General features: G+C 42.9%; 2 protein-coding genes across 2 annotated transcripts in view; both read left to right on the top strand.

Moving 5' to 3' along the window:
* pacs2 (phosphofurin acidic cluster sorting protein 2) overlaps window positions 1-3,045 on the top strand; it is a 61,905-nt gene extending 58,860 nt beyond the window's left edge. The window contains 2 exon segments of the mRNA XM_048270912.1: window positions 35-148; window positions 2,899-3,045. Coding sequence (XP_048126869.1) covers window positions 35-148; window positions 2,899-3,017 — 233 coding nt within the window. The 3' untranslated portion in view covers window positions 3,018-3,045.
* Window positions 3,046-5,978: 2,933 nt separating this feature from the next.
* Window positions 5,979-22,379, top strand: dcaf5 (ddb1 and cul4 associated factor 5). The gene is made up of 9 exons (XM_048270905.1): window positions 5,979-6,475; window positions 8,232-8,375; window positions 9,029-9,065; window positions 9,272-9,411; window positions 9,739-9,868; window positions 15,010-15,223; window positions 18,470-18,536; window positions 18,865-18,992; window positions 20,746-22,379. The coding sequence occupies exons 1-9, from the start codon at window positions 6,268-6,270 to the stop codon at window positions 22,321-22,323; spliced, it is 2,646 nt and encodes an 881-aa protein (XP_048126862.1). The 5' UTR covers window positions 5,979-6,267; the 3' UTR covers window positions 22,324-22,379.
* The last annotated feature ends 5,178 nt before the right edge of the window (window positions 22,380-27,557 follow it).

Below are 27,557 nucleotides of genomic sequence, written 5' to 3'. Positions count from 1 at the left end.
GTTGAGAGGTTGACTGACTTTCTTTGTCTCCCAGTCATGTTCCTGCCCAAAAAGTCCCGAGACAAAGAGGCGGAGTCCAAGAGCCAGGTCATCGAGGGCATCAGTCGCCTCATCTGCACTGCCAAACAACAGCAGACCATGCTGAGGGGTGAGTGTCAATCATGCTGTCAGCACACGGACACTCTCAGACCTGATAACCAAGAAGCCAGTCAATCACTTCAGTCAGTCACTCAAGTCCTCACACCCTACTTTTCAAATAGATATTGAGGCTTTATATAGACATTGTGCCTGTTATGTACAGTAGTTTCATACACAGTGTACGCATACAAAAATGAACACACAGATGTGTTGTTGTTGTAATGTAGGTCCACACATTCTGTTCCATTTCATTCCCTATATGCTTGTGTTCATGAACAAGAAAAAAAATGGTTTCTTTTAAGGTCTTTTAAGAGATACATTGTTGTGAAGTGGTAAACCTTTAATTGCAGCTCCAACTTCAAAGTTTAAAAAGTCTCGCCTTTTTAGATATTGATCTCCACTGCCAATTACGTTCATGCCCTTCTAAAAATTGATCTTCGCAATCAAAAACATTTGGGTCCAGTCCCCAGACATCACATATTTAGCAGAAATGGCCCACATAGGAGGCCTTTTTTCAAGTCCTAACACCACATTAGAATGTAACCTTCATTAAACCAAGATACCACCCACTTTCAGTGTCCTGACCCTCTTTACACGACAGCGCTGGTGGGTGAAAACAACAAAACATTTTATCAAATGTGCCTTTCGTTTAGACGGCGACGTTTTTGGGGCTTAAAAACGCAAAAAAGTGAAACCATCCTCCCAAGTGGAAATCTTAAAAAAGCTCCACTGTCGCGTTGCCTGTCTAAAGTAAAAACGCAAAAACGCAAAAGTCTGCTCCGATCTCCTAATGGTGGCTCTCGTCGCGTACACGTTTACACTACCACCTAGCCGCCTGGTGTGTATACTACATCGAATTTCACACACTTTTGCGTCACCCTATGCACGCAGATTTCCCCCCAAAAACGCTTGTCTAAATGCGGAATAAAAAGTGAGAATGCAACGCCACTCTTGTGTTTTCTCTTCAGATCGTTTCTGTCTAAGCATAGCCTATGTTTCAAGATCACATCAGCTAACTTTCAGGTGCTGAACCATTACAGAGAAAGGTCTTGATATTAGCCAGTTATATAACCTCATTAGCACCAGACCTATTCGGTTCACCTCCGGATTTCAAGGGGTGCAACCAATTGTGAAATTAAACCTACATTGGTAAATTTTGGTACAAACTCATTAAAGGAATTATCCGGAGTAAAATGCACTTTAGATCAATTTACTGATGATTGGGAGTACATACGTTGAGTTGACATCCAAATCATGTCATTCGGATGTGTTTTGAGAAAGTTCGATGTTACCATCTTTAGGGGAAAGTCCGTAGGAGTCGATTGCCAAGTTTTTTTAAAAAAAAAAAAAAAAAAAAAAAACATAGTGCAGTCCATACAACTTCATTTCATTTTCAAAAGAAATACTGGACTATGTTTTTTTTTTTTTTTTTTAAACGGCGAAGAAATTGTGAATTTCCAGAGCAATCGACTCCTACGGACTTTCCCCTAAAGATGGCAGCAAAGATGGCAACATTTCCGGAAAGGTACTGGCTTGATGAAATTCATTCTGGACTCTCTATCCGACCACATAAAGAACTCGGGATACTTTGGTTTGGCTTTAGGGACCCTCTACTCACTACCACATAAGTGCAATGTTGTTTGGAACTGTAGAAGAGGTATAAAAATAGCGTTTTGTAGCGGCAAAATAATATGCCCTTCTCACTTCCACGCTTAACGAAGCTTTGACTAAAAAACGGTAACATCGAACTTTCTCAAAACACATCCGAATGACATGATTTGGATGTCAACTCAACGTATGTACTCCCAATCATCCGTAAATTGATCTAAAGTGCATTTTACTCCGGATAATTCCTTTAAACATGTCTTTCTTGTAAACAAAGGTTTTACATGCCGTTGTTTACTTGTTACAAAGAAAATACACGTCCGTGCCAACTGTCCTCCTCTGTCTGTCATTGTTCAAGGCCCGTCCTATACCAGAGAAGTGGTTGTGATTGGTTCCTCCTCTGTCATTGTTCAAAGCCCGCCCTATACCAGAGAAGTGTTGTGATTGGTTCCTCCTCTGTCTGTCATTGTTCAAAGCCCGCCCTATACCATAGAAGTGGTTGTGATTGTTTCCTGGGTTTTTGTTTTTGTGATTTGGAAGTGATCTCCAATGGGAGTATTGCCAGATGGACCTGGAGAGCTAATTCAGATGCGCTAACAGGTGGTTCACCCAGGCTACCAGTTTTATTGTTGTCATTAAACATGTCAACACAAAATCAAATATGAGAAAAACCTTTATGACAGTGATCAGAGATGAAGGTTTTTTTTTCCAGAGCTGGCAGTGAACTTTTAAATAATATATATAATAAATGAAGAGTTCTTTTCCAAAATGCTATGCAGCCATTTTTGAAAACAATAATGAGTCATGTTATTTAATTGTATATTTCAGGTGATATCAATAAAAGTGCAGTGGTGTTTTTTGCTTAAGTAAAGATAAATCAAATAACACTAACCCAATTACAGTTCCACTGAAATTAGTTGGGAAACAAAATAAAAAAAATGTATTTATGAAAATGCATTAAAATGGTAGATATAGCGTTTTGGAAAATAACTCTTCAAATACTTATATGTTAACTGTCTTTTTCCATTTTGAAATTATGTAATGTTTTAATTAAATATTTAGATTTCAGTTTACTAGTAACCTAACTGTCTATCTATCTGTCTGTCTGTCTGTCTCTCTCTGTGTGTGCGTGCTCTTGTGCTCGTGTTTTCACAGTTTTGATTGACGGAGTGGAGTGGAACGACGTCAAATTCTTCCAGCTGGCAGCGCAGTGGTCCTCTCATGTCAAACACTTTCCTCTTGCCATATTTGGACACTCCAAGGGCCCTTACTAGTCCCCCCACCCCCCCCCCTAAAACAGCACCCCCCCCCCCCACCCCTTACTCCCCCAAATTTAACCTAGCCCCATTGCACAAATACACACACACACTTGCATACCAGGGACTATGGACGTCACAAACCCTACTCATGGAGATTCAAGACCTCTGCCGTGTGCCAATGCCCTACCCCCATACCCATCCAGCCTTGCATCCCGACATCTTACAGAAGTATCGGTTTTCATAATTTTGAGACTCTATTTGTTTTTGTTTTTGTGTGAGGCTTTTTTTTACCTGAAGGACTGCTTAAAAACCAGGTAGACACAGAGTGTTCTACCTCACCTGTTGTTTTTGTTTACCTGAAGGACTGCTTAAAAACCAGGTAGACACAGATTGGTCTAGCTCACTTGTTGTTTTTGTTTTTAAACACTACCCCACTGTTGTTTTCTGCAAGGTGGATAAACAGATACCTAATGAGAAAATAATTATTTAAAATGATTAACCCTCTTCCCCGCCCAAACTAATTTGTGTGTAAGCTTTTTTGCTGCATTTGACTTCAACATCCGACTAAAGAATGTGTCTTGGATTCTTCTGTCAGTGCAGTTTAGCAAAATTACAACTGTGTTCAAACGCCCAATATCATCCCGTCCAAGGAAGTTCAAGGATGGATGGATGGAGAGAGAAAAGAAAGGTGAAAAAGAGAAGGGACATTTGGATGTAAGGAATGGGTTTGTAACTATTCCCATTGATGTTCTAAAAACTGAAATAGTTTGCCACCACATAAACACAACCTGCATTGTCAAACAAGTCCTCTAGTTGGAAAATGAATGAATTTGTTTAGCAATAGACAGTGATGTAAATACATAAACAGATAATGAATGATGAGGTGATCCTGCATTAATGGCTGAATGTCTCACCTACTATCCTACTTCAACATCTCACTGATACACAGACTTATGCTGTTGTATTGGTGAAATTATCCTAACATCATGGCTAATATCAAATGCGAACTTCCCCCTCTGTTCTGGTCTCTTCTTTCTCCCTGTGCCCTACTCTGTCCTTCTGTCTCTCACCCCACCTGGATCTTTCTCTCTCTTTCTCTTTTCAGAGTGCGGATGCAGTTTGTTTCTGAAACCATATCGGCCTCACAGTCTCTCCTGTCTTTCACTTTCCATCTGTCCATCTCTACCAACTCTCTCTCTCTCTCTCTCTCTCTCTCTCTCATTCGATCACTATCCTTCCGTCTCTACATGCACTGACCCCATGCCACCACTCCTTGTCCCTAAAGTGACCCTTGAGGTCACTGATGACCTGCACTCTGAAAGCCGCCTTGTTTTTATGTTTTTAATTGTTTAATTGATTTTTTTCTTTTAATGAATTAACGTGTGTTGTCTACTTCTCACGGCGCTCATGGGTGAATGTATACTCAGAAGGTACCCAAAGCTTAAGCACTTTTAAAAAAATGAAATGATGATGTCCTCAGTTTTTAATAGGTGTGTACTTTTTGTTTGTTTGCTCCCTTTGTTAATGGTGCAGTTGAGCTTCTGACCTGTTTCTCTTCAGACAGACAGACAGACTGACAGACAAGACGGCAGACACGCACACAGATATAACAGATGTGCTGTCCGAGGCACACGCAGCCTTGTGGCCACTAACTGGTCTGCACGTCGCTTAAAAGCCATAAAGCTGTCCCCTGCACTTTCGTTCATTTTAACGCAACCTTTCCCGATTCATCCGTCACCAGTCAGTATGCAGAACAAGCTGTCCTAGGCATTCGTGGGATGCACCAGTTACAGTATTTGGCCTTAGGAATAGGTGCCTGTAGACCTTCTAACATTGTAGCAAAGATGATGAGGGCCGCAAGCTAAGAATAGCCTACTGTAGATTGTAGCTCTGTCCTGAAAGGATTACTGTTTGCATTCACATTTAGTTGAAAAGCTACCACTGCAACAGTGCTCACTGTGTTATTTATTTGTTTGTGTTGCTTTTAGGGTAAATGTTTCCTATATTCAAATGTGCCTCAGCTGTCCTCTAATTGACCAAATGAAATGGAAATCGCCCCACCCTGCCCTTCATGTAGAACAATGTATGTAAATTGTCTTTTAACCTATGAGCAGCTTCCATTGGTTAGCTTGTAATCGACAGTGTGTGAGTGTAACCCATATGAGGATGCAGAGTATGGCAACCTTTATGGTGTTGCTGTGTTGTAGGGTGCTGAAATTCAGCCCAGCATATCCACTGAAATGATGATTAATGCAAAGAAAGAGTATGTGTGAGGAGGCCAACGTCTGTGTTATCACCACTCGTACTCTCTCTTCTTTTGATTCTTTTCTGACCAAGTTTAGCTGCCTCAAGTCAAGGCTGTTCTCCTGCTAACTGGAATATGCCATTTAAAAAAAAAAAAAACATCAGTTGTGATTGTGGGGTGACTGTTTTGAGAATTCAGTGTTTCGAATGAGTTGAATAAATATGCCTTCACATCTACATCTTTTTAATATTTGGATAGCCACCATAGTCTCCGGTTCAGATTAACAGTGCATCTCAAGTTATGTGTTTGTTTTGATGTTCAGTTGCAGAGGGGTGGAAGGCTCCCCTTATATAAATATGTATTTGTAAAAAATAATAAAATGAAAATAAGACTACCACTGTAATCCCTACAGGGAGTAATAAAACTAGACACACTAAAAATCTGTTGTTGACTCATTACTGTCTTCTGCACAAACTGCAGTCTTTACCCTGTCCTTGCCATTGTTAGCATGCCAGAGATAAATTATTATAAAGTGACACAAATTGTGACCTAAATAAGGAAAGTGTAGGAATATGTATTTGTTAATTGACCTTTCTACACGCCGTAAAATAGGAAAGCTTTTTAAAACTGCTGATTTATTTTATTTATTTATTGTCAACAGTAGATGACGCCTATATGGCATATAGCCTATGCATTACCCTATGTAGTTACGTCAAAAGTAAAGGGACTGGGGTCAGCTGGCTTGATGATGTCACAGCAGAGGAAGAGGATCTCATCGGAGCAGGAAGCGAATGGCTGCACGACTCCAGAGAAACGCAACCAAGTCCTTTTTATATTTTAGAATTTTTGTCTCGCCAACATGTAGTTGAGTAGACACCAGGGCCAAACGTTAGTGGGCAGGAATGTATCTTACATTTGTGTAGACGCATCGGATGTCAGCTGTCGTACAGATTTCTGTAACTTAGAAGGGGAGTAGCCAGCAGGCGCACCATAGTTGGCAAACAGAACCGAGGGGCCAAGATGAAGGAGGTAATGGGTTGTGGCATGAGATCGTCGGTGGGGTTCCTGTCCCGAAGAAAAATCACCGGGCACACTTTTATGAAGGAAGAATTCCAGCGACGTAGACTGGGTGGTTGCACCAGCCTATACAAAAAAGACCTGCTGGGCCATTTTGGATGCGTGAACGCTATAGAGTTCTCCAACAATGGAGGAGAGTGGCTTGTGTCCGGTACGTTTGGCATGTCTTCCGTTTGTATGCAACGCAATGTGTTGATGAACTTAGCGTTAGCCACTTTTGCTTATGTGCACTTGATGTCTCTGTAAAGTGACAATTACAGCTCTGTTTGCCCTGGTCATAATAAGCAGCTAGCAGTAGTTGGCAATTTGCAACTTGTTTGTTGTGACAGTCGCACAAAGAGTGATCAGTGTAGCTATAAGCACAGGCCATCCCACTACTAACGTTACGCCTATTTGCTGCAGGGGTTTATGAAGGCAATTGCATATAACATTGCTAGCATTGCAAATCGAAATTTGACAAGCTGATTGCTAGCGCTAACGTTTGAAACCTTCACCACGCAGTTGTGGGGGTCTCTAGAGATCGACTAAGTCGAGTAGGAGAGTAGCCATTGCGTCTTAATCCAACTCTCGCTGTATTGTTTGATTGAGAGAGAGATGATAGTTTGATTAAATACAAATGGTGTCTGATGCGATTCACCTGAAGAGATTGGATTACCGGTTCACGAAGTATTGATTTAACTGTGCTGTGTGCTCACAGTAGTTCCAAACCTTAGGCCACTTCCAATTTAGATTAGAGAGGAGCCATCAACATCAAGCAATTGGTTTGGCCATATTGCCGACCATGGGATCTGTTACTGAAGTATGCTATAGGAGGTTTGTTTAGATCAGCTGTTGCATTTGGGAGGCCTAATTAATAGCATGATCCAAACTGCAGCCTTAGGTTTAGCTGGTGTACACATCTAGGAACGTAGGGTGTTTTTCATAGTTGGTCACTAATCTCAACTCCATTGATTCTTGAAGACCTTCCAGTACTTTGAGTCAGGAGACGTAGGTCTGTTTTCTTATTGAGGGTTGCATGGTCTCTATAGTGGCAATACAGCAATTGCACAACTATGTAGGTAGGAAACAAAGGTTTCAAGATCAGCCATGATGCATGCTACTTAATGGCCTCAAGGAAACAAACTAATGCAATTTGTCTTGATAATCAAATTGATATAGAGAATTAGGTCAGGTACCTCTGAAGCAGTGAAACCAGCCTCTAGTACATTCAACTTCATTCGCCTCTTAATATCAGAATCTGAACAATGTTAAAGTCTCAAAAGACCTAAACAAACAGTTTAGTCACCTGGGGGGTATTCCAAGTATGTGGTTTAGTGATTAACCTGGGTAAGTTAACTCAGAGTAAGTGGTAAACCTCCTACAACAAGAGCCTATATGGTATTGTTTTGTTAGGAGAATGAAGCCATACAGCTCTTCTATTAGGAGGTTTACCACCTACTCTTGAGTTAACTAACCCAGGTTTGTCACTAAACCACGTACTTGGAATACCCCCCTGAAGTATCGTTTACATTTGTTTTTGTTTTGGCAAATAGTCCTGGCCTCTTAATTGGACACAGAGCTTGACTAACTTGTTGTAATCCTTGGTTTCCATCAGATCGCATAAACCCCATAACAAGCCGGTTAAATCTGTATAGCATTGCGTCTTTGAACATAACACTGTAAATGACACTGGTCAATATAACACACATGTTGTGTCTACCAGTGGGCCTAGCCACAACAGTGAACTAGATCAGAGATTAAGTCAGGCACTGTCCCAGGTTATAATTATTTAAAGTGGACCAGGAATGTGGCACAAAGGCCGGTTGATAGGACTTGAAAAGTTCAACTTTGAGTTGTTTTGGTAGTTGGTATCACATCACAGGTTTGTGAAAGTGAATCTCTCTTGTCCCCCTTGTTGTGTGTCTCAGGTGGGGATGACCGCAGGGTGCTGCTGTGGCACATGGAGAAGGCCATCCACTCTCGCGCCAAGCCACTCAAGCTGAAGGGAGAGCACCTGTCCAACATCTTTTGTCTGGCATTCGACAGCACCAACAGGAAGGTGTTCTCTGGAGGTAAGCGTGGCATGCAGGCTTCATGTTTGGACTTTATGCAAAGGTGGACGTTTGAGATTAGCAAAGAGGAATCTGGACTGATGTGTGTTTGGGCTAACTTGATACTTAGAATGATATCTCCCTTTACCTCTACCCTGTTCTTCAATAGTTGCTCTTCAGCATGTTAAAAATGAATAGCACTTCTCTGAGAGTGGCTCACTCTGAAAATTGGTGTTGGATTTCATCTAGAATCTGCTGTAATATCAGATATTATTGTGAAGTGGACCACTAGCACATTATCAGTTTTATGTAGGGGTGCCAAAGGCAGTGTTAAAAGGTTTAGCTTGTGGCATTTTTTTGCATAAAAGTTTTAAGCATCTATTTATAGGTGAAATACAGCTTCTCACACATTCCCTGTCTTGTATTAAAGTTCACAGAATGAAAATCAGTGACGCATAGGTTTTGTTTTGGATTTTATTTAGGATTAGGATTTTGGATTTAGGTTTATGAAGGACCAATTCCAGTTGGTTCTCTATCTGTGTGTTTTGTAGCTCCCCTGGTCAAGAATAACTGACACAGTTTGATGACATCACCTTTGCACAGAATGGACAGAAGGGTCTCTTAACTGACTTTTTTTTCTCTAATCTGTTTTTTCCTCTCCTCCATACTCTTAGGGAATGATGAGCAGGTGATCCTTCATGATGTTGAGAGGTGAGTGGAAACATAAGCTGGCAGACTTGAAGTACTGTACAAAGAGGCTGCCGCTAGGTCTTTTGAAAAGCTTGAGTTATGTTTTAGAGCATGCAGGCTTTGCCTATCCATTCATAGCTGTCCCCAACTGGATAAATGTCCAATTGTTGTTGACACTCTGATATGGTGTTTAACCCAACTGAACTATCACCTTCATGCCACACCAGGGGCGAGACTCTCAACGTGTTCCTCCATGATGACGCAGTGTACGGCCTGTCCGTCAGCCCTGTAAACGACAACGTATTCGCCAGCTCCGCCGATGACGGTCGAGTCCTCATTTGGGACACTCGAGAGCCCCCACATGGAGGTATGCACAACATCAGCTTCTTCCTAGTCTTTAGCTTTGCATAACATCAGTCAGGGTTGCATAACGCTCCATCACAACCTCCTCCATGCCACCATTATCAGCTTCATGTACAGTATGTTACCTTACCTTATTAGATCTGGCAATGTCCCGCATTTACTTTAACATGGTCTTATGAAGCTTTTGTTCAAATAGTGTTTGTAGTTGATCCAGTGTTGGTCACAATAAATGGTCCTTGAAATTAAGTGTAGCAAAAAGCTCTGGCTCGTTTGTTCTTTAGAAACACTGTGTTCCGTGTGACTGAATGCAGAACTTTGTTGTGCGTTCCAGAACCCTTCTGTTTGGCGAGTTACACCTCGGCGTTCCACAGCGTGATGTTCAACCCGGCGGAACCTCGGCTGCTGGCCACCGCCAACTCTAAAGAGGGAGTGGGCCTTTGGGACATCCGCAAGCCACGCAGGTGTGAAGACACACACACACACACACACACACACACACATATACATGCACATGCCCGCACACTCGCATATGGTTTTATACCTCCCATTCCCATGAATCTCCCATTCACTTCCATTTTACAGTAACTAAAGAATATGAACTGTCTGTACCTATACCAAACCTAATCAGTAAAGAAATTAACTTGTACATACACACACACACACACACACACACACACACACACACTCACACTCACACGGTTTTATATCTTAGTGGGAATCTCCCATTCACTTCCGTTATACAGTAACTAAAGAATATAAACTGTACCTATACCAAACCCAAAACCAGTAAAGAAATGCACCTGTGCACACACACACACAGACACATACACATGAACACTCATATATTGTACTCTGACATGCTTAGTTCTAGCAGAAGAGAATAGATAATTGTGAGTGCAAATGAGAAAGGGCTCTGCACTGTGCACTCACACACACATCTGAAAACCCCATAGATGAACTCACACTTCAACCAACAGATCAGGCGGTGGCATTACATTTACACTCCATTCACACTGGATGCGTAATGTGTGCATGATGGCTAATGCTACCTGTCTGTTGCTACCTGTCATTTTGTCATTGATGAATACCATCAACAGTGCATAACTGACACCTTTTACCTGATATTTGAAAGTCTCAAAGGCTGTGACAGACATAAAAATGTTCTACAAAATTTCAGCAGTTGCATGTTATCAGAGTGGAAATCCAAAATATACTATATTTAATTTATACTCAAAACAGAAAAGCCATTGTCTTTTGCTGTAATCAGATTATGTCGACCATTTTAAAATTAGGTGCAGGCAGAGCCATAGAAAGCCATTCTCTACCACTCTGGGCGAGGGGAGTACATTTCCACAGCTCTCTCCCTTTCACCCTGCACAAAGTGTAATACAATTATGTTGTATAGTATTTATCATAGTATTATCAACGGGTAACATACACAGCAAACATCGGGTTGGCAACAGCAGTTCCTGGTGAATAATACACACACACACACACCACACACACCGCATTGCACACACACATATACATGCACGCCCTTTTTTCGCATATGGTTTTATACCTCCCATTCCCATGAATCTCCCATTCACTTCCATTTTACAGTAACTAAAGAATATGAACTGTCTGTACCTATACCAAACCTAATCAGTAAAGAAATTCACTTGTACATACACACACACACACACACACACACACACACACACACTCACACGGTTTTATATCTTAGTGGGAATCTCCCATTCACTTCCGTTATACAGTAACTAAAGAATATAAACTGTACCTATACCAAACCCAAAACCAGTAAAGAAATGCACCTGTGCACACACACACACAGACACATACACATGAACACTCATATATTGTACTCTGACATGCTTAGTTCTAGCAGAGAGAATAGATAGTTGTGAGTGCAAATGAAAAGGGCTCTGCACTGTGCACTCACACACACATCTGAAAACCCCATAGATGAACTCACACTTCAACCAACAGATCAGGCGGTGGCATTACATTTACACTCCATTCACACTGGATGCGTAATGTGTGCATGATGGCTACGTTACCTGTCTGTTGCGTTACCTGTCATTTTGTCATTGATGAATACCATCAACATTGCATAACTGACACCTTTTACCTGATATTTGAAAGTCTCAAAGGCTGTGACAGACATAAAAATGTTCTACAAAATTTCAGCAGTTGCATGTTATCAGAGTGGAACGAAATATACTATATTTAATTTATACTCAAAACAGAAAGCCGCCATTGTCTTTGCTGTAATCAGATTATGTCGACCATTTTTAAAATTAGGTGGAGGCAGAGCCATAGAAAGCCATTCTCTACCACTCTGGGCGAGGGGAGTACATTTCCACAGCTCTCTCTCCCTTTCACCCTGCACAAGTGTAATACAATTATGTTGTATAGTATTTATCATAGTATTATCAACGGGTAACATACACGTGCAAACACGGGGTTGGCAACAGCAGTTCCTGGTGTGAATACACACACACACACACACCAGCAGCGGCGCAGCAGTGCACAGCACGGTGGCGTGGTTCTGAATGAACCATTACTCAGAGTTAAGCCATGCAGATGTGCACTCATATACTGTGCACAAACACATCTGAAAACATTATAGCTTATTATATGTAATACAGGCCTACTAACAAGAGAATAGAGAATTGCCAGTGTAGATGAAAAGTGCATAATGCAATCACAAACACAACTGAAGTCCACACATCTAAACATACAATCAGACTCAAAGTTAACAGACCAGGATGAGGGCATCACACATGATTTGTTAATTTGCTTATTTTTAAACAAATTACATGTTTAATGCACTTATAGCTTCTGGGAAGAGCAATACAACACAATATGTACATTTTTGTTCCTGATTACAGTTTTTCAGTTGCTTTGGTGCATTTCTGGAATCATAATGCACATTTGCACAACAGTTAGTGCATTTCACAAAATAATTAGGGCAAACTGCACTATATAGTGGATATCCTGCAAGCGCGTATCTTGCTCAAAATGCTTAGTTTATGCCTCAAAAACAAATATTTAAGCAAACATTTACCAATGAAACGGTCAGTGCAAGCAAAATGACAAGTCATGATGCCATTGTTTATATCAAGATATTGTCTTGTGGTCAATATGGCAGTTTACTTTGTAAGTATTTTCTAATGAACAATGCACAAGGCAGCACTATTTTCTATTCCAAAAACTACAAAGTTATACATTATTGTGTGTGGAGGGGGTTGATTGCAAAACAGTGGATATGTTTTAAATGTTTAGCTGTTGACAGACATTGTGACTGTATAAAGAAAACCGAAGCTTTTACAGCATTGTGCTAATAATAAATGACCAATATACCGTAAAACACCCCTTGGTCAGAGCTGTGCACCACTGTACATTTTTCTAATACATCCTCACATTTTTGTCTGTCAGGTCACATATATGTATATGCTGAACAGACTATGACAACTAATAACAACAACTAGTTCAACACATTTTCATGTAATGACACAAGCGATGAAATTAGGCCACTTTTCATTTGTTTTACGGGGAGGACTATTCAGCAGGGAACAAGTATAGTTAGTGCATTTTGACCTTCTCTATGAATAACACAGTGCGTCTATTGCGCATCGGGTGCTACCTGGGCCTAGGCTACATATAAAAATGAATAAATAAATAAAAAAAAAACTCCTGTTTTTCACATCAGTTCGCGCCCCACCTGGCATGTCTCCGCGACCCACAGTTTGAGAAACGCTGGTCTAACCACAGGACAGTTTTCTACTTTAACTTAGTCCGTCTCAAATGAGGTTGGGCCCAGACAAGACTGTGGCATTTTTGGATTATGTCTAAACATATGTGGATGGAGCATCAGACTTTGTTTATAGACAATGGTTATGGGAAGGTTTCCTGAGTCTATACAACGATTTTCTTTACAGAAGCAGGGCTGTTTGTAATACAGTACCTTTTGATACCCAGAAAATCATGGCCATCCAATATTATTCCAATTTGCAGCATTGTTTACAAAGATTTATCTGGATTCTCTGAATATTTTATTGATATTTTGTACTATAGATGATTAACTACTTGAATTCTTTGCAAATTCACCTATACATAACATATTCTTACAGTCAAGCTACACTGGATGAGCAACTTGAAGCATCAAATCAATTTTAAATTAAATTTCAGATTTAATTGAAGCAGTCATATTCAAGTAATATTCTTCATGAAATAGTTAAAGTTTCAATGGTTTGATATTGATTTGAGGATTATCACATTCTGTTTTTATTTACATGTTACATACACAGTCCCAACTTTTTGGAAATGTGGTTGTATGTTGTATTTCGAAAGAATCCATACACTTGAAATAAGACAGATTATTGTGATGGATATGTGCATGTCTTATAGGCAAAATATCCATGTAGTTGCTGTTGAAGTAATCTTTCATTATTACGGCGGTATATGGAGGTCACCGGACAAAAGGATCCAATAATACAACTACAGTGAATTCCCCATATTCAAAATTTTATCTACAGTATTGTGGCCTGCTGATTGTGATCTGCGTTTTTTCTGAAGACTCAAGCTAAGCAAGCTGCAGCTACATTAGAGTTCTAGTGGTAGGGTCTTATGTTGTTACTGTTCTGCAGGAAAAAACCCCATCTGCTTTTGTTGTACTATTATATTGGCCTATCACAGAACGTTTAGAGTAGAGCTGCTTTAGCAAAGCACACTCAAGAATTTCAGATATAGGCCTAGTGTATTTTGTAGTATATTCTGTAAAGAGATGTCATACCATTTCCTTTTTTACAACAAGCAACACTGATCTAAGAACTATGATCTATATAGGATATGGCAGCACACACAATATGCATTTTGATGCGTCATAGAGGTTCTAACAGTATTTTTTTTCTCTTTAGTTGAAAGTTTTAAGAAAACTAAGATTAGAACTGATGTAGTTTTCTTTCTAAACACCAGATGGCGCCAGTGTCCTTGTGAGAAAACAATAGATGCTGCATAGTCCCATGCAGCGAGCACACATTGGCCTTGTTTTTTTAGTCCTTTGATTCAGGGAATTTACAAGAAATGAATGCATATAGTTACAATAGGGCTGATGCTGCATAACATGATGCTTCTCAGTGGCACCAGTCATAACATGTCGAAGGTACACAGGGTTGAGCTGCGCCTTGTTTTTAGTCCTTTGGTTTTTCTGATGTGGCAGTCAAGGGAAGAGTTCAAATCAGCCAGGAAGGACTAGATGTCTTGAGACTTGTCTAACTTTTTGGCCCTCTGGGTGCAAGTACTTCCTGTCTGTTTTGACCAGTTGTAACATCACAGATAAGCACTCTCTGTTTCTCACTGAGCCAGTCAGTCATTTAGCTGAAGCTTTTTGTTCAAAAAATAGTTACAGCACAACTCCCATGTCTTTTAAATGAACTCAGCCCATTTGACATCATTTTTAGTCACAGCAAAACTCCCATGTCTTCAACCCATCCTTATTGGGAACTTTTTGGGAACTTATTGGAAACTTTCTCTTTCTGTCTCTCTTTCTCCTCTCCCTCTCTCTCTCTCTCTCTCCTCTCCCTCCCTCCCTCCGTAGTTCCCTGTTGCGGTACGGCGGGAGTCTGTCGTTGCAGAGCGCCATGAGCGTGCGCTTCAACAGCACGGGCACTCAGCTGCTGGCACTGCGCAGGCGTCTGCCCCCCGTGCTCTACGAGCTGCACTCGCGCCTGCCCAGCTTCCAGTTCGACAACCAGGGCTACTTTAACTCCTGCACCATGAAGAGCTGCTGTTTCGCAGGCGACAGAGACCAGGTGAGAGGGTGAAAATACCAAACAATCACCAATACACACTCACACCTTCTCTCTGTCTCTCTCTCACTCATTGACTCCACTCACACACACACACACACACACACACACACACACACACACACTTAGACACAAATATTCAGTAAAGTACACTATAATTGACCTAATTCAGCTATATTGTCGATGGTTTGTATTGTTATTGACATTTGCACAGTTACTCTCAGTTGTACTTAGGTGAACAATAGCATGACCACATGCTGAATGGGGGAAGCAACATATAAATATTTGACTGTGTTAATGGCAGCCATCATGCACACACTGATTAAGACACTCTTGTGTAAGCACCCACAGGCATTTAATTGCCAAAGGTCAATTTATTAAGGTTATTTAAACAGCTCATCCAAATACTTTATGTGGTTAAAAATCCCTTACATAAATTTAGGAAATGGTGAAATCTGATGATAAGGAATTTAACCGTCATGGCTGCTGTCATCGCTGCACACCCACGACCAGACAGAACCCAGGCCAAAATAAGCCGGGAATTTCAGCAGCTGGATATTTTTAAACCTAAAAAAATGCAGTCATTCTTGGACACTGCAGACAATTTCTCTCTCTTTCTTTCTTTCTCTCTGTCTCTGTTTCTGTCTCTTTCTCTCTCTCTCTCTCTCTCTCTCTCTCTCTCTCTGTCACTGACACATACTCCCTCAGATATGCACACAGGCAGACTAACTCGCCCACAACAGCCATCCACTGACAACCAGATGTGTTTAACCAAGAAAAGCCATGTCATTGTTGGAGGATGTTGACACCAGTTCAGAACCACACACGCTCAATTTCATTCCCTATCTCCAAATGTATACACCATAGACTGTAAAAAATAGGTATACACATGTACTCATGTCTCACATTCCACTCATTCACATTTGTCTTCATGCACAATATTTAAACACAAATTAGACCCCCTTTCACTCACTCTCTCATGCACTCACTCACTTAATCACTTGCTAGTGGACTTACTAGTTATTAACTTTCTATCCTCTCTCCGTAGTTAACCTGTATTGAATGAGACACACACACACAAATACATGAAGACACACTTGTAGTCTGTCTTGCATTCACATGCATAAAAGCTCTTCCACAGACATGAGCTCATCCTGGAGACATGCTTGTTGGCACAGCTGAATTCTGGGTAATTGACTTCCTGTGGCCTCCACGCAACCAGAGCATTTGAAATCTCCCCAAGGACTGAGGGAGCACAAATAAACAGTCAGAGAAGGAAAGGAGGAGAGAAGGGGAGGGGAGAGGAGAGGAAAGGGGGATTGTGGTTAAAGTGGAAGGTGAAGAGAAAGGGAGAGTTGGGGGAGTAAAAGAATGAGAGAGAGAGAGAGAGAGAGAGAGAGAGAGAGAGAGAAGATTGAGAAAGGTCAGGGGTGATTAGACACTGTGGGCTTTGTGTCTGAAGTTTTATAACAAAGTGTGTGTGATGGTGTTGGGACCCACATATGTGAAAGTAGTGTTTTTGAGGCGGTCGTTTAGTGAATGTGTGTGTTCACAGTCACACCCTCATAGACATAACCAAATAAGTGAGTGATATTTGTGTGTTTGGTGAGCAGGGAAGTTATGATTGTGTGTTCTTGTACACCCAGAAATACAGTATAAGTGTGTGTGTTTATAAGTTTGTATATTGGTATGCACAATGGAGGTTTTACCGTTTGTGTGTGTGTGTGGCAAACTGTCAGGGTGGACTTCTTCTTTGGTCTGTTCTGTAGGGGGAGGGAGCTAATGAGAGTATCCAGGTGTAGCCAAGGCACGTTGTGACGCCATGATACTCAGAGCTTGTTATGGTTGCCTGGCAACATATGGTAAACAGTTCAGAACGCTGGCCTGGGTCACAATGACACCAGCTAAGTACAGCCGTGTGTATATGTGTGTGTGTGTGTGTGTGCTGATGAGAAGAGGAGATGACTGAGAGAAACGGCTGTGTGTATTTGTGTGCTCACATTCATGTAACTGACCCTGTGCTCACCCACTGAACCCATAGCCTGTTGTCCATTTAAATGTGATGACCACTCATTTACACAGTACACGTTTAGCTGATTAAGGACCCTGTATCTGCCGTCAGCATAGCCCTGTCCAGCTCTCCCATTGTGTACGGCCCATGAGTCATCTCCGAGGCTGAAGATCCGCTTCCTCTGCAATTACTTAGGTGTTTACAACCTTCACACATTAGTGCTCTCAACTGCACTGGAACATACATTAGCATTTTCAGCTAGCAGCAGAATCAGACTAAGAGCCATATATTTAAGGCCATAAATGTGGAGTAGTTAACATTGGCAAAGCAGACCATGAGATCTGCATTTGCCAGTGTGAATGAACTGCTAGCTAGCCAGGACCACCAGTATACCACTAGCTATTCATCCAGGACAATTAAAATATGTACCTCAAAGTAAACTTATGACCGATGACCGTGCATACTGCATAAAAATGCTGTAGTTAATGTCTGCTATAGTGTGTGCTATTGGATCTGCAGTGGGCTCGGGGAAGCTTGGAGTGGCCAGTGCAGACATGTCCTATCAGAGAGTACATCAGGAGCACTCTTGAGTGCACTGCCAGCGTAGCGCTGACTCAGCACGTAGCATTAGCATCCACTGGCTTAAGGATGCATGTCTCGACAGAACAGAACAGAGCGCCTGCTATCTGGAAGGAACCTTCATCTGTGTGGGCGCCTGTGAGGGAGGCAGTGAAAGTGTGTGTCAAGAAAAGATTGAAGGGGGAGAAAGTGAGAATGTGTATTATGCTAAAACCTGAACATAATATTTACGTCCAGCTTTTGTGACATTGTTGTTTTTTTGTTGTTGTATCTTCAAGTGTTGATTAATAAAGTGGAGACGTGTGTGTGTGTGTGTTTGTGTGTCTATCCATCCAGTGGCACAGCCATTTCATTAGCCAAATGAGTGGCACAGTAAAAGCATTAACTGTCTCCCTCTGAGAGAGAACAAGACGGCCTCGCCCTCCCCATCTCACTAACACACTGCACCAACTGAGAGTCCCCTCACCAGCCCAACTCCTCACAAAGCTCCCCTTTCCCGGATCACTGTACCCTTCATGTCTTCATACTCTGTGTGTTTAATATCTGCAGTGCATTAGGGCAGAGATGTGATGTGTCCAGGAATGGGGACTATGGATTGCTTTGTGCCTTTGAAGGCCGCTGTGGTTATTAATGGTTGATCATGTGATTGTGTTTTGCAGTACATCTTGTCTGGATCTGATGACTTCAACCTTTACATGTGGAAAATCCCGAAAGACCCTGAAGCAGGTCAGATATGTGGTGTTTGTGTAGTTGACATGAAATATGTGTTTCCATTCACACACATTTCCCAAGAGTATGAAAATATTTAGGAATCATGTTTTTTGCTTGCATATGCACACGATATCTTATCATACTCTTGAGTCTTGGATGAGGGAAAGAATGTATTTGTGTCTGTGAATAAGAGAAAGAAAGGTAGAGGTAGAGATAAAGAGAAAAATATAATGTGTGTGTGTGTGTGTGTGTGTGTGTGTGTGTGTGTGTGTGTGTGTGTGTGTGTGTGTGTGTGTGTGTTTGAGACTCTGTAATCCAAGCACTTTTGTCTGGTTCTGATCAGGAGGTCCAGGTCGTGTGGTGAACGGGGCCTTCATGGTTCTGAAGGGTCATCGCTCCATCGTCAACCAGGTCCGCTTCAACCCTCACACCTACATGATCTGCTCCTCCGGGGTGGAGAAAGTCATCAAGGTCAGTCTCCTGTCACTCAAATAAAATGGACAGCTTTTGGCCATATAGAGCTGTAATCTGTGTGACAGGCAATGCGGCGGGCAGTGTGTTGATACTATCACACACAAACTAACACTGATTTAATAACAAGGGGAAAACCATTGTGGCAATTTCATACAATGGTCATAATCTCACAAATATGAGTGGGCCAGCGACAGACAAGGAAGATCTCGGTAATAAACTTTCTTGTCCACACTATTTCAGGGAAACCTTTAAAAAAAAACATTGATGATAAACTGCTACCTCTGTCACATTCATCTAAATATTAAGTGCTACTAATTACTCAATGGACTTATGCTTCATTGCACCCTGAATCATGTCAATATATAAGCGTGTGTGTGTGTGTGTGTTGAAACCGCTGGTTGTGGGAGTGTTAAATTAGTGCACTCTCAGGCATCATGTATTTCTTTGTCTGTGTGAGTGTGGAGTTAACATTGTGACCTGTAATCTAGTCCACATTACATTGACGCAAAGGTCCCCAGAGCTGAGAGTGGGCAGCCCTGGTTATGTGAAATAGCACATTATCTTACTCTAAACACAGAGTGTGTTGTTGTGAATGTCTTTTCATGTCATGTCACACCATGTGTGCATATCTCTCTTGCTCGTTGTGTGTGTGTGTGTGTGTGTGTGTGTGTGTGTGCATGTCTGAAGGACAATTTTGTAGTTGAAGATGATGTATTACTGTGTTGTGTATGTGTGTGTTGCTGTGTTAATGGGGACCTTGAGGGGGCAATTGTGACACTGCAGTGTCTTCCCCAGTGTCAGCCTGAGAGAACGATTACATAATCTCCTCCACAGGAAGTTTTATTGTTTAGCGTTCTCACAAGTTACCACAGATTCCAGACACTTCGCTCACCGCAACACAAGTTGAGCTCACCTTTTTCCAGACAAAGTGATTTGAAGGAGATTTTAAGGTGTTTATCTAAGGTGTTTGTGTGTGTGTGTGTGTGTGTGCCGTCTCTGACACACTGCTAAGTGTGTGAGTAAGGTCAGCTGTCAGTTAGACAGCTATGGGTTGTCTTCCTTAGTTCACACACACACACACACATATATATACACACACACACACACACACACACATACACACACACACACACACACAAACAAACACAGACAGACCTGACACACATGCTCTCACTCATCAGGCAACATGCCTCTGCTTGCTGAGACAATGTTAATGATTTCTCTCTTCAGCCAGGTGTTCAGTGGAACTCAGTCACTGAATTCCACTGAACTTAATTGCCTCATTTGATGGTAGCTTTTTTCCACCCCTTACAATTGGGTTTCAAACAGGGTCCTTGGCAAATACTATTATTTCGTATGTCCCAGTCCCACACTTTCAGTTTACATCATACCTGTCATCTCCTAGTAGGAAATGTTTGCTTTGCGTCCTGTCGGCACTTTTGTCAGGCGTGTTTTGATTAGATGTACTGGGTTGATGCTGTACAAACAGGAGACACTTGAAGTCTTTATTGCATACCATGGGTTCAGTCAGTTGCTTAGCGTGTTGCTTTTGTAATGGCTTGAGGAATTGACGGATTACTCTTTTTTTTTTTTTTTTTTTCTCTTTACTGTTTTTCTCTCTCTTTACTATTTCTTCTTTTGCCATCCCTCTATCCATCTCTTTCTCATGCTTTTCTCTCTCTCTCTCTGTATTTCTTTTTTTCCCTCTTTCTTTTTTTCTCTCTCTCTCTTTCTCTCTCTCCCCTTTCAGGTGTGGAGTCCGTACCAGCAACCCGACAGCATTGGAGACTTGGAGGGCCGTGTGGAGGACAAGTCCCGGAGCCTGTACACCCACGAGGAGTACATCAGCCTGGTGCTGAACAGCGGCAGCGGCCTGTCGCACGACTACGTCAGCCAGTCCATCCAGGAGGACCCGCGCATGATGGCCTTCTTTGACTCGCTGGTGCGCCGCGAGATCGAGGGCTGGAGCTCCGACTCGGACAGCGACCTGAGCGAGGGCGCCATCCTGCAGCTGCACGCTAGGGGGCGCCGTTCCACGCGCTCCACCAACTCGGCGACGGCGGTGGTGACCGCTGCGGTGACGGCCGCCACGGCTGCTGTTGGAGAGGTCGGCGGGATGCGCTCGCTTCCCTCGGCGGGTATCCTTGGGGTCGCCAATGATGATGACGGCGGTCACAGCAGTAGCTCGGAGAATGCGTCACTGCTGGTCGCCCAGTTGTCAGATGATGAGGAGGAAGAGGAGGAGGAGGAGGAGGAGGAAGTGGAGGAGGAGCAGGCGGACCTGGACGGTGAGGTTCTCCCGAGGAGGCGGCGGGGTGCTGTCCGCCGGCGCCGCTCGGCCTTCATGCTGGACCTGGCCAACGACGACTCGGACTCGAGCAGCTTCTGGTTCAACCCGGTGCCGCGGCCACGCTCGCCCAGCCCGCCGCTGGACCGCACCGTCCTCTTCAGCGAGCTGCGCACGCCCTCGGCATCGGACTCTTCCTCCTCTTCCTCCTCCTCCACCTGGAGCCCGACGTCCTCCAGCAGCGAGGGCCAGCATCAGCATCAGCATCAGCAGCAGCAGCAGCAGCAGCAGCAGCAGCAGCCACCACAGCAGCCGCATGAGGAGGAGGACGAAGAAGAGCATCAGCAGAGACGTCGCTCGGACACGCGTCAGCGCAACGCGGCTCGCCGGAGGCGCCGCAGCCGCATGCACCTGCCCAGCCGCGACGCGGACGACCGGCCGGCCACCGCGCAGGACCTCTACCCCACGCACGACCCCTGCAGCTACCCCAAGATCACCATTGACGATCCCAGCTCCTCTTCCTCGTCCTCGGGGGAGACGGGATGCGCCGACGCAGAGGCGAGGCCGCGGAGCCGCAGAAGCCTCCGTCACCGTGGAGACAGCCCCACCCGGTCGCCTGGTAACCGTCCGGAGACTAGGTTCGGAGGACGAGTGTCGTCCAGAAGCCCCTCCCCTACAGACAGCGAACTACGGTGTATGATGCTAGCGGGAGTGAAGGATGACAAGAAACGAGAGAACGAGAGCGGAAGGAGAGAGAGAGCAGGCAAGGAGGGCTTTGCTACATCTCGCGTGGACTTGTTGGCCTCGGAAGATCCCACAAGGAATTCCGAGGATCCCCATCAGAATCTCCCTGGAATTTCTGGTACAGCAGAAGAGCTAGCCGATGACCCAACAGACTCTAAGACGCAGGAAGGAAGCGCAACATTGAGGGTGACCAAACGGACTCGCCGGGGGTCACAACTTGACCCCGAGGGATCGTCACTAGGGCCAGCAGAGGGGTCAGACGAAGGGGCGCCCTCAGAGAAGAAGCTGAAGACTTGAAGACAATGGCTTCATGTCACTTCAGACTGGCTCTGGTTTTCTAATTCTAAAGGTTTTTTGGGGGGTTGGGGGGTAATAGGCACAGAGGGTTTGTACAATCTGTGTGTGTGTGTGTGTGTGTGTACATGTACATTTGTGTGTGTGTGTGTGTGTGTGAGTGGGATGTCTGTTTTTCAATTGTTCCTTTAAAAGAGGAGGTCCGTTGGCCTTGCTGGACACTAAAAGCAGACATAACCTGAGAACTGCTAACCACAGCTGTCGATGAAAAAATGGCTTTTGCCAATTCTCTCATCTGCTTTTCTCTCACTTGTTAATTTCATGTTAATCGTCTCCTCCGCCCTGACCCCTGAAGTGGTCATCCTGTCTGCTGTGTCAGTTGTGTTCCTCTGGCCTGTGGTAAAACCATGCAGAAGACCCTAAAATTGAAAGATAAATAAGTAAAATAACCAGCGATTTAAAAAAAAAAGTTTTATTATTTGTGTATTTGCTAATAATTTAGTTTGGTAAGAAATATGTATGCGGTACATATTATTGTTCTTTTGTTTTGTTTTGTTTTTATTTGTATGGACAGAAAAGTACTATCACCTCTTGACAGAAGAAAATGCTAAACAGCTTTGGTTTGCCTCTTAGGACTTCAAGTCTGCTGGATTTGTTAAATCTTTGTTGAACTTGTTCACTACCGTATATGACAAGATGAGCGCATGGTTTGAGTTGTGGATGTTTTCTCCATGGGCAGAGAGAGAGAGTGATTGTGTGTGTATGCGTATATGTGTGAGAAAGACAGAGAGAGAGTGTGTGTGTTTGTGTGTGCTTGTGTGCTTTTGGGCTGAGGCTGTGGCCATTGGTTTGGGAGTTGGTTGGAAAATTCTGTTTCCATAGCAATTCTGTTGAGCACCATCTGTTTGAGTTGTGCATTAAAATTCTTATTCTGTCATGTTGTGATTTGCAGTTATTAATTTGGCAACCAGACTTTATCATTTAATGTCTCTGCCAGTGGAAAGTTTTTTTTTTGTGCTATTAATTTGAATATTAATTAGTGTAGGTGAACACAAACGTGTGATGGCTTATTTACTTCCTCTCCATGTTCTATGCTTGTTTCTGTCATCTAGCTGAGAATATTGCCAGCTTTTGTTTCCATGGCAATAGTGTTTTCTGAAGCTCCAGGGAAGGTTGAAATCTGCAGGTTTGTTCTTAGGCCTGGTGGTTAACTAAACGTCATGTAATCCTCAGATATGTTACTATCACATTACCATGCCTTTGTTCAAGAAATCTACCCGTCAATCCCTTTGTCACAATAACATTGATCTGTGGGATCTATTTAAATCTATTAATTGCCATCGACAGAAGTCAAATGAAACAACTGCCACTTACTAGAGTCTGGGATTCGGTTTTGCAAAAGGCTGTTGATATTTAGGGTAACAGCCTATCAATTTACACCCTTGTTGAGTTGACATGCTCTGGACAGAGGACACAGAGGTTGTTGAGGACACAGAGGTTGGCTGACTGGGATTGTTTGCATTAGTACAAGCCACTGTGTCATAGTAGGCTGGCCAGTTTCCCAGCTAGAGGATAGAGAGACGCAATTTGTTTGAGTCCAAATATTTACAGAAGATACTAATAACCCAGTAAGACTGATGCTATTTTTGCATGAAATCTGGTTCAACGCCAGGTTTCTGTTTTGTAATTCTCTCTGAAACTGTAAGGCTAAAGTGGATGCCATAAGTGTTTTGCAGAACACAAACACATCCTGTCTCTGTAGTTGAAGAAATTGCAGAATTGCTCTAGCTGAAACTTGTTGCTCTATGCTAAGGCAACGTTTCATGCATGACTCCAATGTGTGGGAGTGTATGTGTGTTAGTGTTTCTGTGTGTGTGGATGATTTTGGCACACACATCTTAAGACATTTTTTTTAAGAAAGTACAGATATCCTGTAATATAAACAGTGTTGAAAGATTGAAGTCAAGAGTGAAGAGTCTCTCCCAAAAACCCAGGTGTTACCAGCTCTTTGGTTGAAGTGATCCACAAAACCAACCTCCTTAAGGCTTCCTTAGTATTACACTAGGGCCTGTCAGAAAGGGTGATCTGTGCGAAGAGGGCCTGGAGGTATGCATTTTGCCTGAGAACGGGTGGGTTTCTGCAGCATCACTCACTGACTTGGGCAGAAAGTGTTGTCTGACACAAGTCAGCTTTACTGTCCTGTCCCACGCAGATGTTCACACCCTGACAGATCACAGCAACAACCTGCTTCTACAGGAGCCAGAGGAAACCATATAAGGAATCATCTCTCTCTCTCTCTCTCTCTCTCTCTCTCTCTCTCTCTCTCTCTCTCTCTCTCTCTCTCTCTCTCTCTCTCTCTCGTTGCCTTACTCTCTCTCTCTCGTTTGCACTCTCCATCCCATTTTTCCCTGACTGATAAGGAAACCACACCCTCTCCGACCTGAGTATGTATTTGTGGAATGTTTGCACAAACGGAATGATTGACAGCTGAAACGATATGATGTCATTGTCTCCTTTATTTATTTCTGACTACTGCTGTCATTCTCTCCATTCTTGCGTCAGCAGGAAATGATGTCATCATCATCTCATCCTAGTGCCACAGATGCCAGAATGGAGAGTTCTGGGAGGTATGCTGGCAACAGTTGTCCTTAAGTGGCCTTTCTCACCACCCAAGGAGGAAGTGGTGCAGGTCTACTTTTAGGGTTGGATGGGCATCGTTGTTCATAGTTATTGTGGCAGACATCCGGACCTAATCTATCTCCCGCTCCCTGTCCACGCATCAGCGGTCTTTACCCGCAGCGTGACCTGGGACATGAAGCATGCAGCCATGGTCACTTATCTGCAGGAAATGAACGCCCTCTCATTTAGCCATCCACGTTCAGTGCGGCAGCAGCGAGGGCCATTGAGGATTTTTCTTTTTTTAAACATGTTCACACATTCATCAAAACCTTGTCAACACATGTTCCACTTACGGCCCCACCTCCACCCAACCTCAATATTACAGCCAGAACTTGAACTGAGAAAGTAGATTACACAATAGCCCTTACACAATATCCTCCACCTCATATCTAACACCTCTCTTTTTCCCATCTCCTGCCTAAAACTTATTTTGAAATATTCCCACGTGTGTCGGAGCCTCCCAGTTTCAGCGTCTCTCCCCTCTCTGACCTGCTCTGAACAGGAGCAGAGCTGGTGTCCCGCTGGGTGAGAGGAGGATTTTCCCATCCACCCCGACTCTAATCCCTTACAAGGTCTTGAGAGTGCAGCGGGCAGAGGAGAGGCGGCTATAGCCTTAAGTCTGCTCTCGAACATGGCCGGAATGCTCTGGGACACAGCCAGAGACCCGTCAGACACAATTACAGCAGGCCGGGCCCGACCCAAGCCCTCGGCAGCACTACGGACTCCTGGTCTTGCGGCCGCGATCACTGTTGGTCCCAGAGGGCCATGATGTCTGATGGTTTTAGTATCGCAGGCCTCAGCCAGTTCAGTTGGGCTCTGAGGCACTGATTGGCTCTAAAGAGACAGCGCTGTATGTGTGTGTTTGTTTTATGATGACATAGCGTTCTGTAACCAATTAGGAATAGGCCGATTAAAATTATTGAAATGGCTTGCTCATTTCCCACATTCTTGTGAGACAAATCTTGCGTTGCCTTCCATATTCTCAACACATGTAATTTATTACCATTCTATCTCATGCTTTAGGGAACATTTCCAGCAATGGGACATGCTACTGGTTTGGACCCAAAACACTTCACCAGGCATTGACCGTCATAGCATCCAGACCTATTGCATGAAGATTATTCTGTAGATTGGAAAAGATAGGAACCTGTCAGAACATCCCAGCACAGTTGTCTGGTTATTGTGAAAGAGAGGAGTATTTCAGATGATTGGCAGAGTCTAGGACAAAGACACTTCCAGCTGATATATTTTTTAATACCTAAGACTAAATCACCTATAGTTTTCTGAGCCACTCAGAAAGGCTACACTATAAAATCATAATCTTTGCAGTTATAGTGTGTGAATTTAAGTTGTTATGTTATATAGGATGTTATGGACCCTTTCAAGAGAGTTCCATTATCAGCATCATAGTTGGCCCCACAAGACTTCCGTTTTAACATTCCATATGTTATCTTAATGCAGAGGAAGTAGATTGGGGCCCAAATAGAATGTTCAAGCATTGTTTTTGTTTACCTTGTTGAAAGGGTCTATATATGATTGTGCTAGGATGGAACTTTCTTTCCTTCATTTTACTTGCCAAATGTTTTAAATTATACATTGATAAAAAAATAAAAACGCAAAGAATTACTGATAGCACCTGCACAAATACAAACAAAAGAGTTGTTTGACAACTGATGGGAAATGTGGTATGAGTCCTCAAAAATGCTCTCACAAAAGTAATCTGAATTCTAAGAGGATTTCATTTTTCAAGCACCAATTGATTCTGCTTTGTGTTCTCGTGAGTGCTTATGAGATAGTGGAACTGAAAGAGCGGGAGAGAAATGGTGAGCTCTCTTCACAAATATGTGAACCTGTTTCTTGTTCTGCAGGCTGAGTATGCGCTTGCCCATGTGTGCCTCTGTGTCAGTGATATTTTTCCCAGCCTGCTTGCATGAGCCTGCTGTTCACTGACTGGCTCTGTTTTATGTTGAGAGAGGGGAAAGAGTTCAGTGTCACCAAATAGAATGAAATAAATGCATAAGTGCAACTTTTATGATCAGCTCGAACTTTTATATTCCCTCCAGAGACTTGCTACATCTGTTTTCACTGAGTTAATTCAGTCTGCTTAAAGAAAATCTCTCTGAGTCAAAACAGCTTCATTATGAAATGAAATGTCCTACATCATGTATGCATGATATGGCTCTGTGATCCCTGGTTTCCCACAAATAACTATAAACTATCCTGAGAGGCTGAGAGTCTCCCTAGACAACCCTAGTCAATCAGAGCCCATACTGGCTATAAACAATCCAGAAAACATTTGAAGACAACTGAGGACTGTACTTCAAGTGAAGTTACTGGCTTATCGAGGTAATGTTAGGAGTAATCACTGATCTTTACGAGAACAGAGTATCTATGATCTCAAAAATGAAATGTGACCAATGTGACCGACATGAGATCAGTGGTTACTTCTGAAATTACCTGGATAAGCCATTAACCTCAAAGCCCTGCCCTCTGGATTAGCAGAACAGGGCTGGAAAGTGCCAAGGCATGGTGGCAAGCCCCAGATGGTTTGACAGTTG

The sequence above is a fragment of the Alosa alosa genome, chromosome 19 (assembly GCF_017589495.1).
Source record: "Alosa alosa isolate M-15738 ecotype Scorff River chromosome 19, AALO_Geno_1.1, whole genome shotgun sequence".
NCBI lineage: Eukaryota > Metazoa > Chordata > Actinopteri > Clupeiformes > Clupeidae > Alosa > Alosa alosa.
This window is presented reverse-complemented; position numbering and strand designations above follow the sequence as displayed.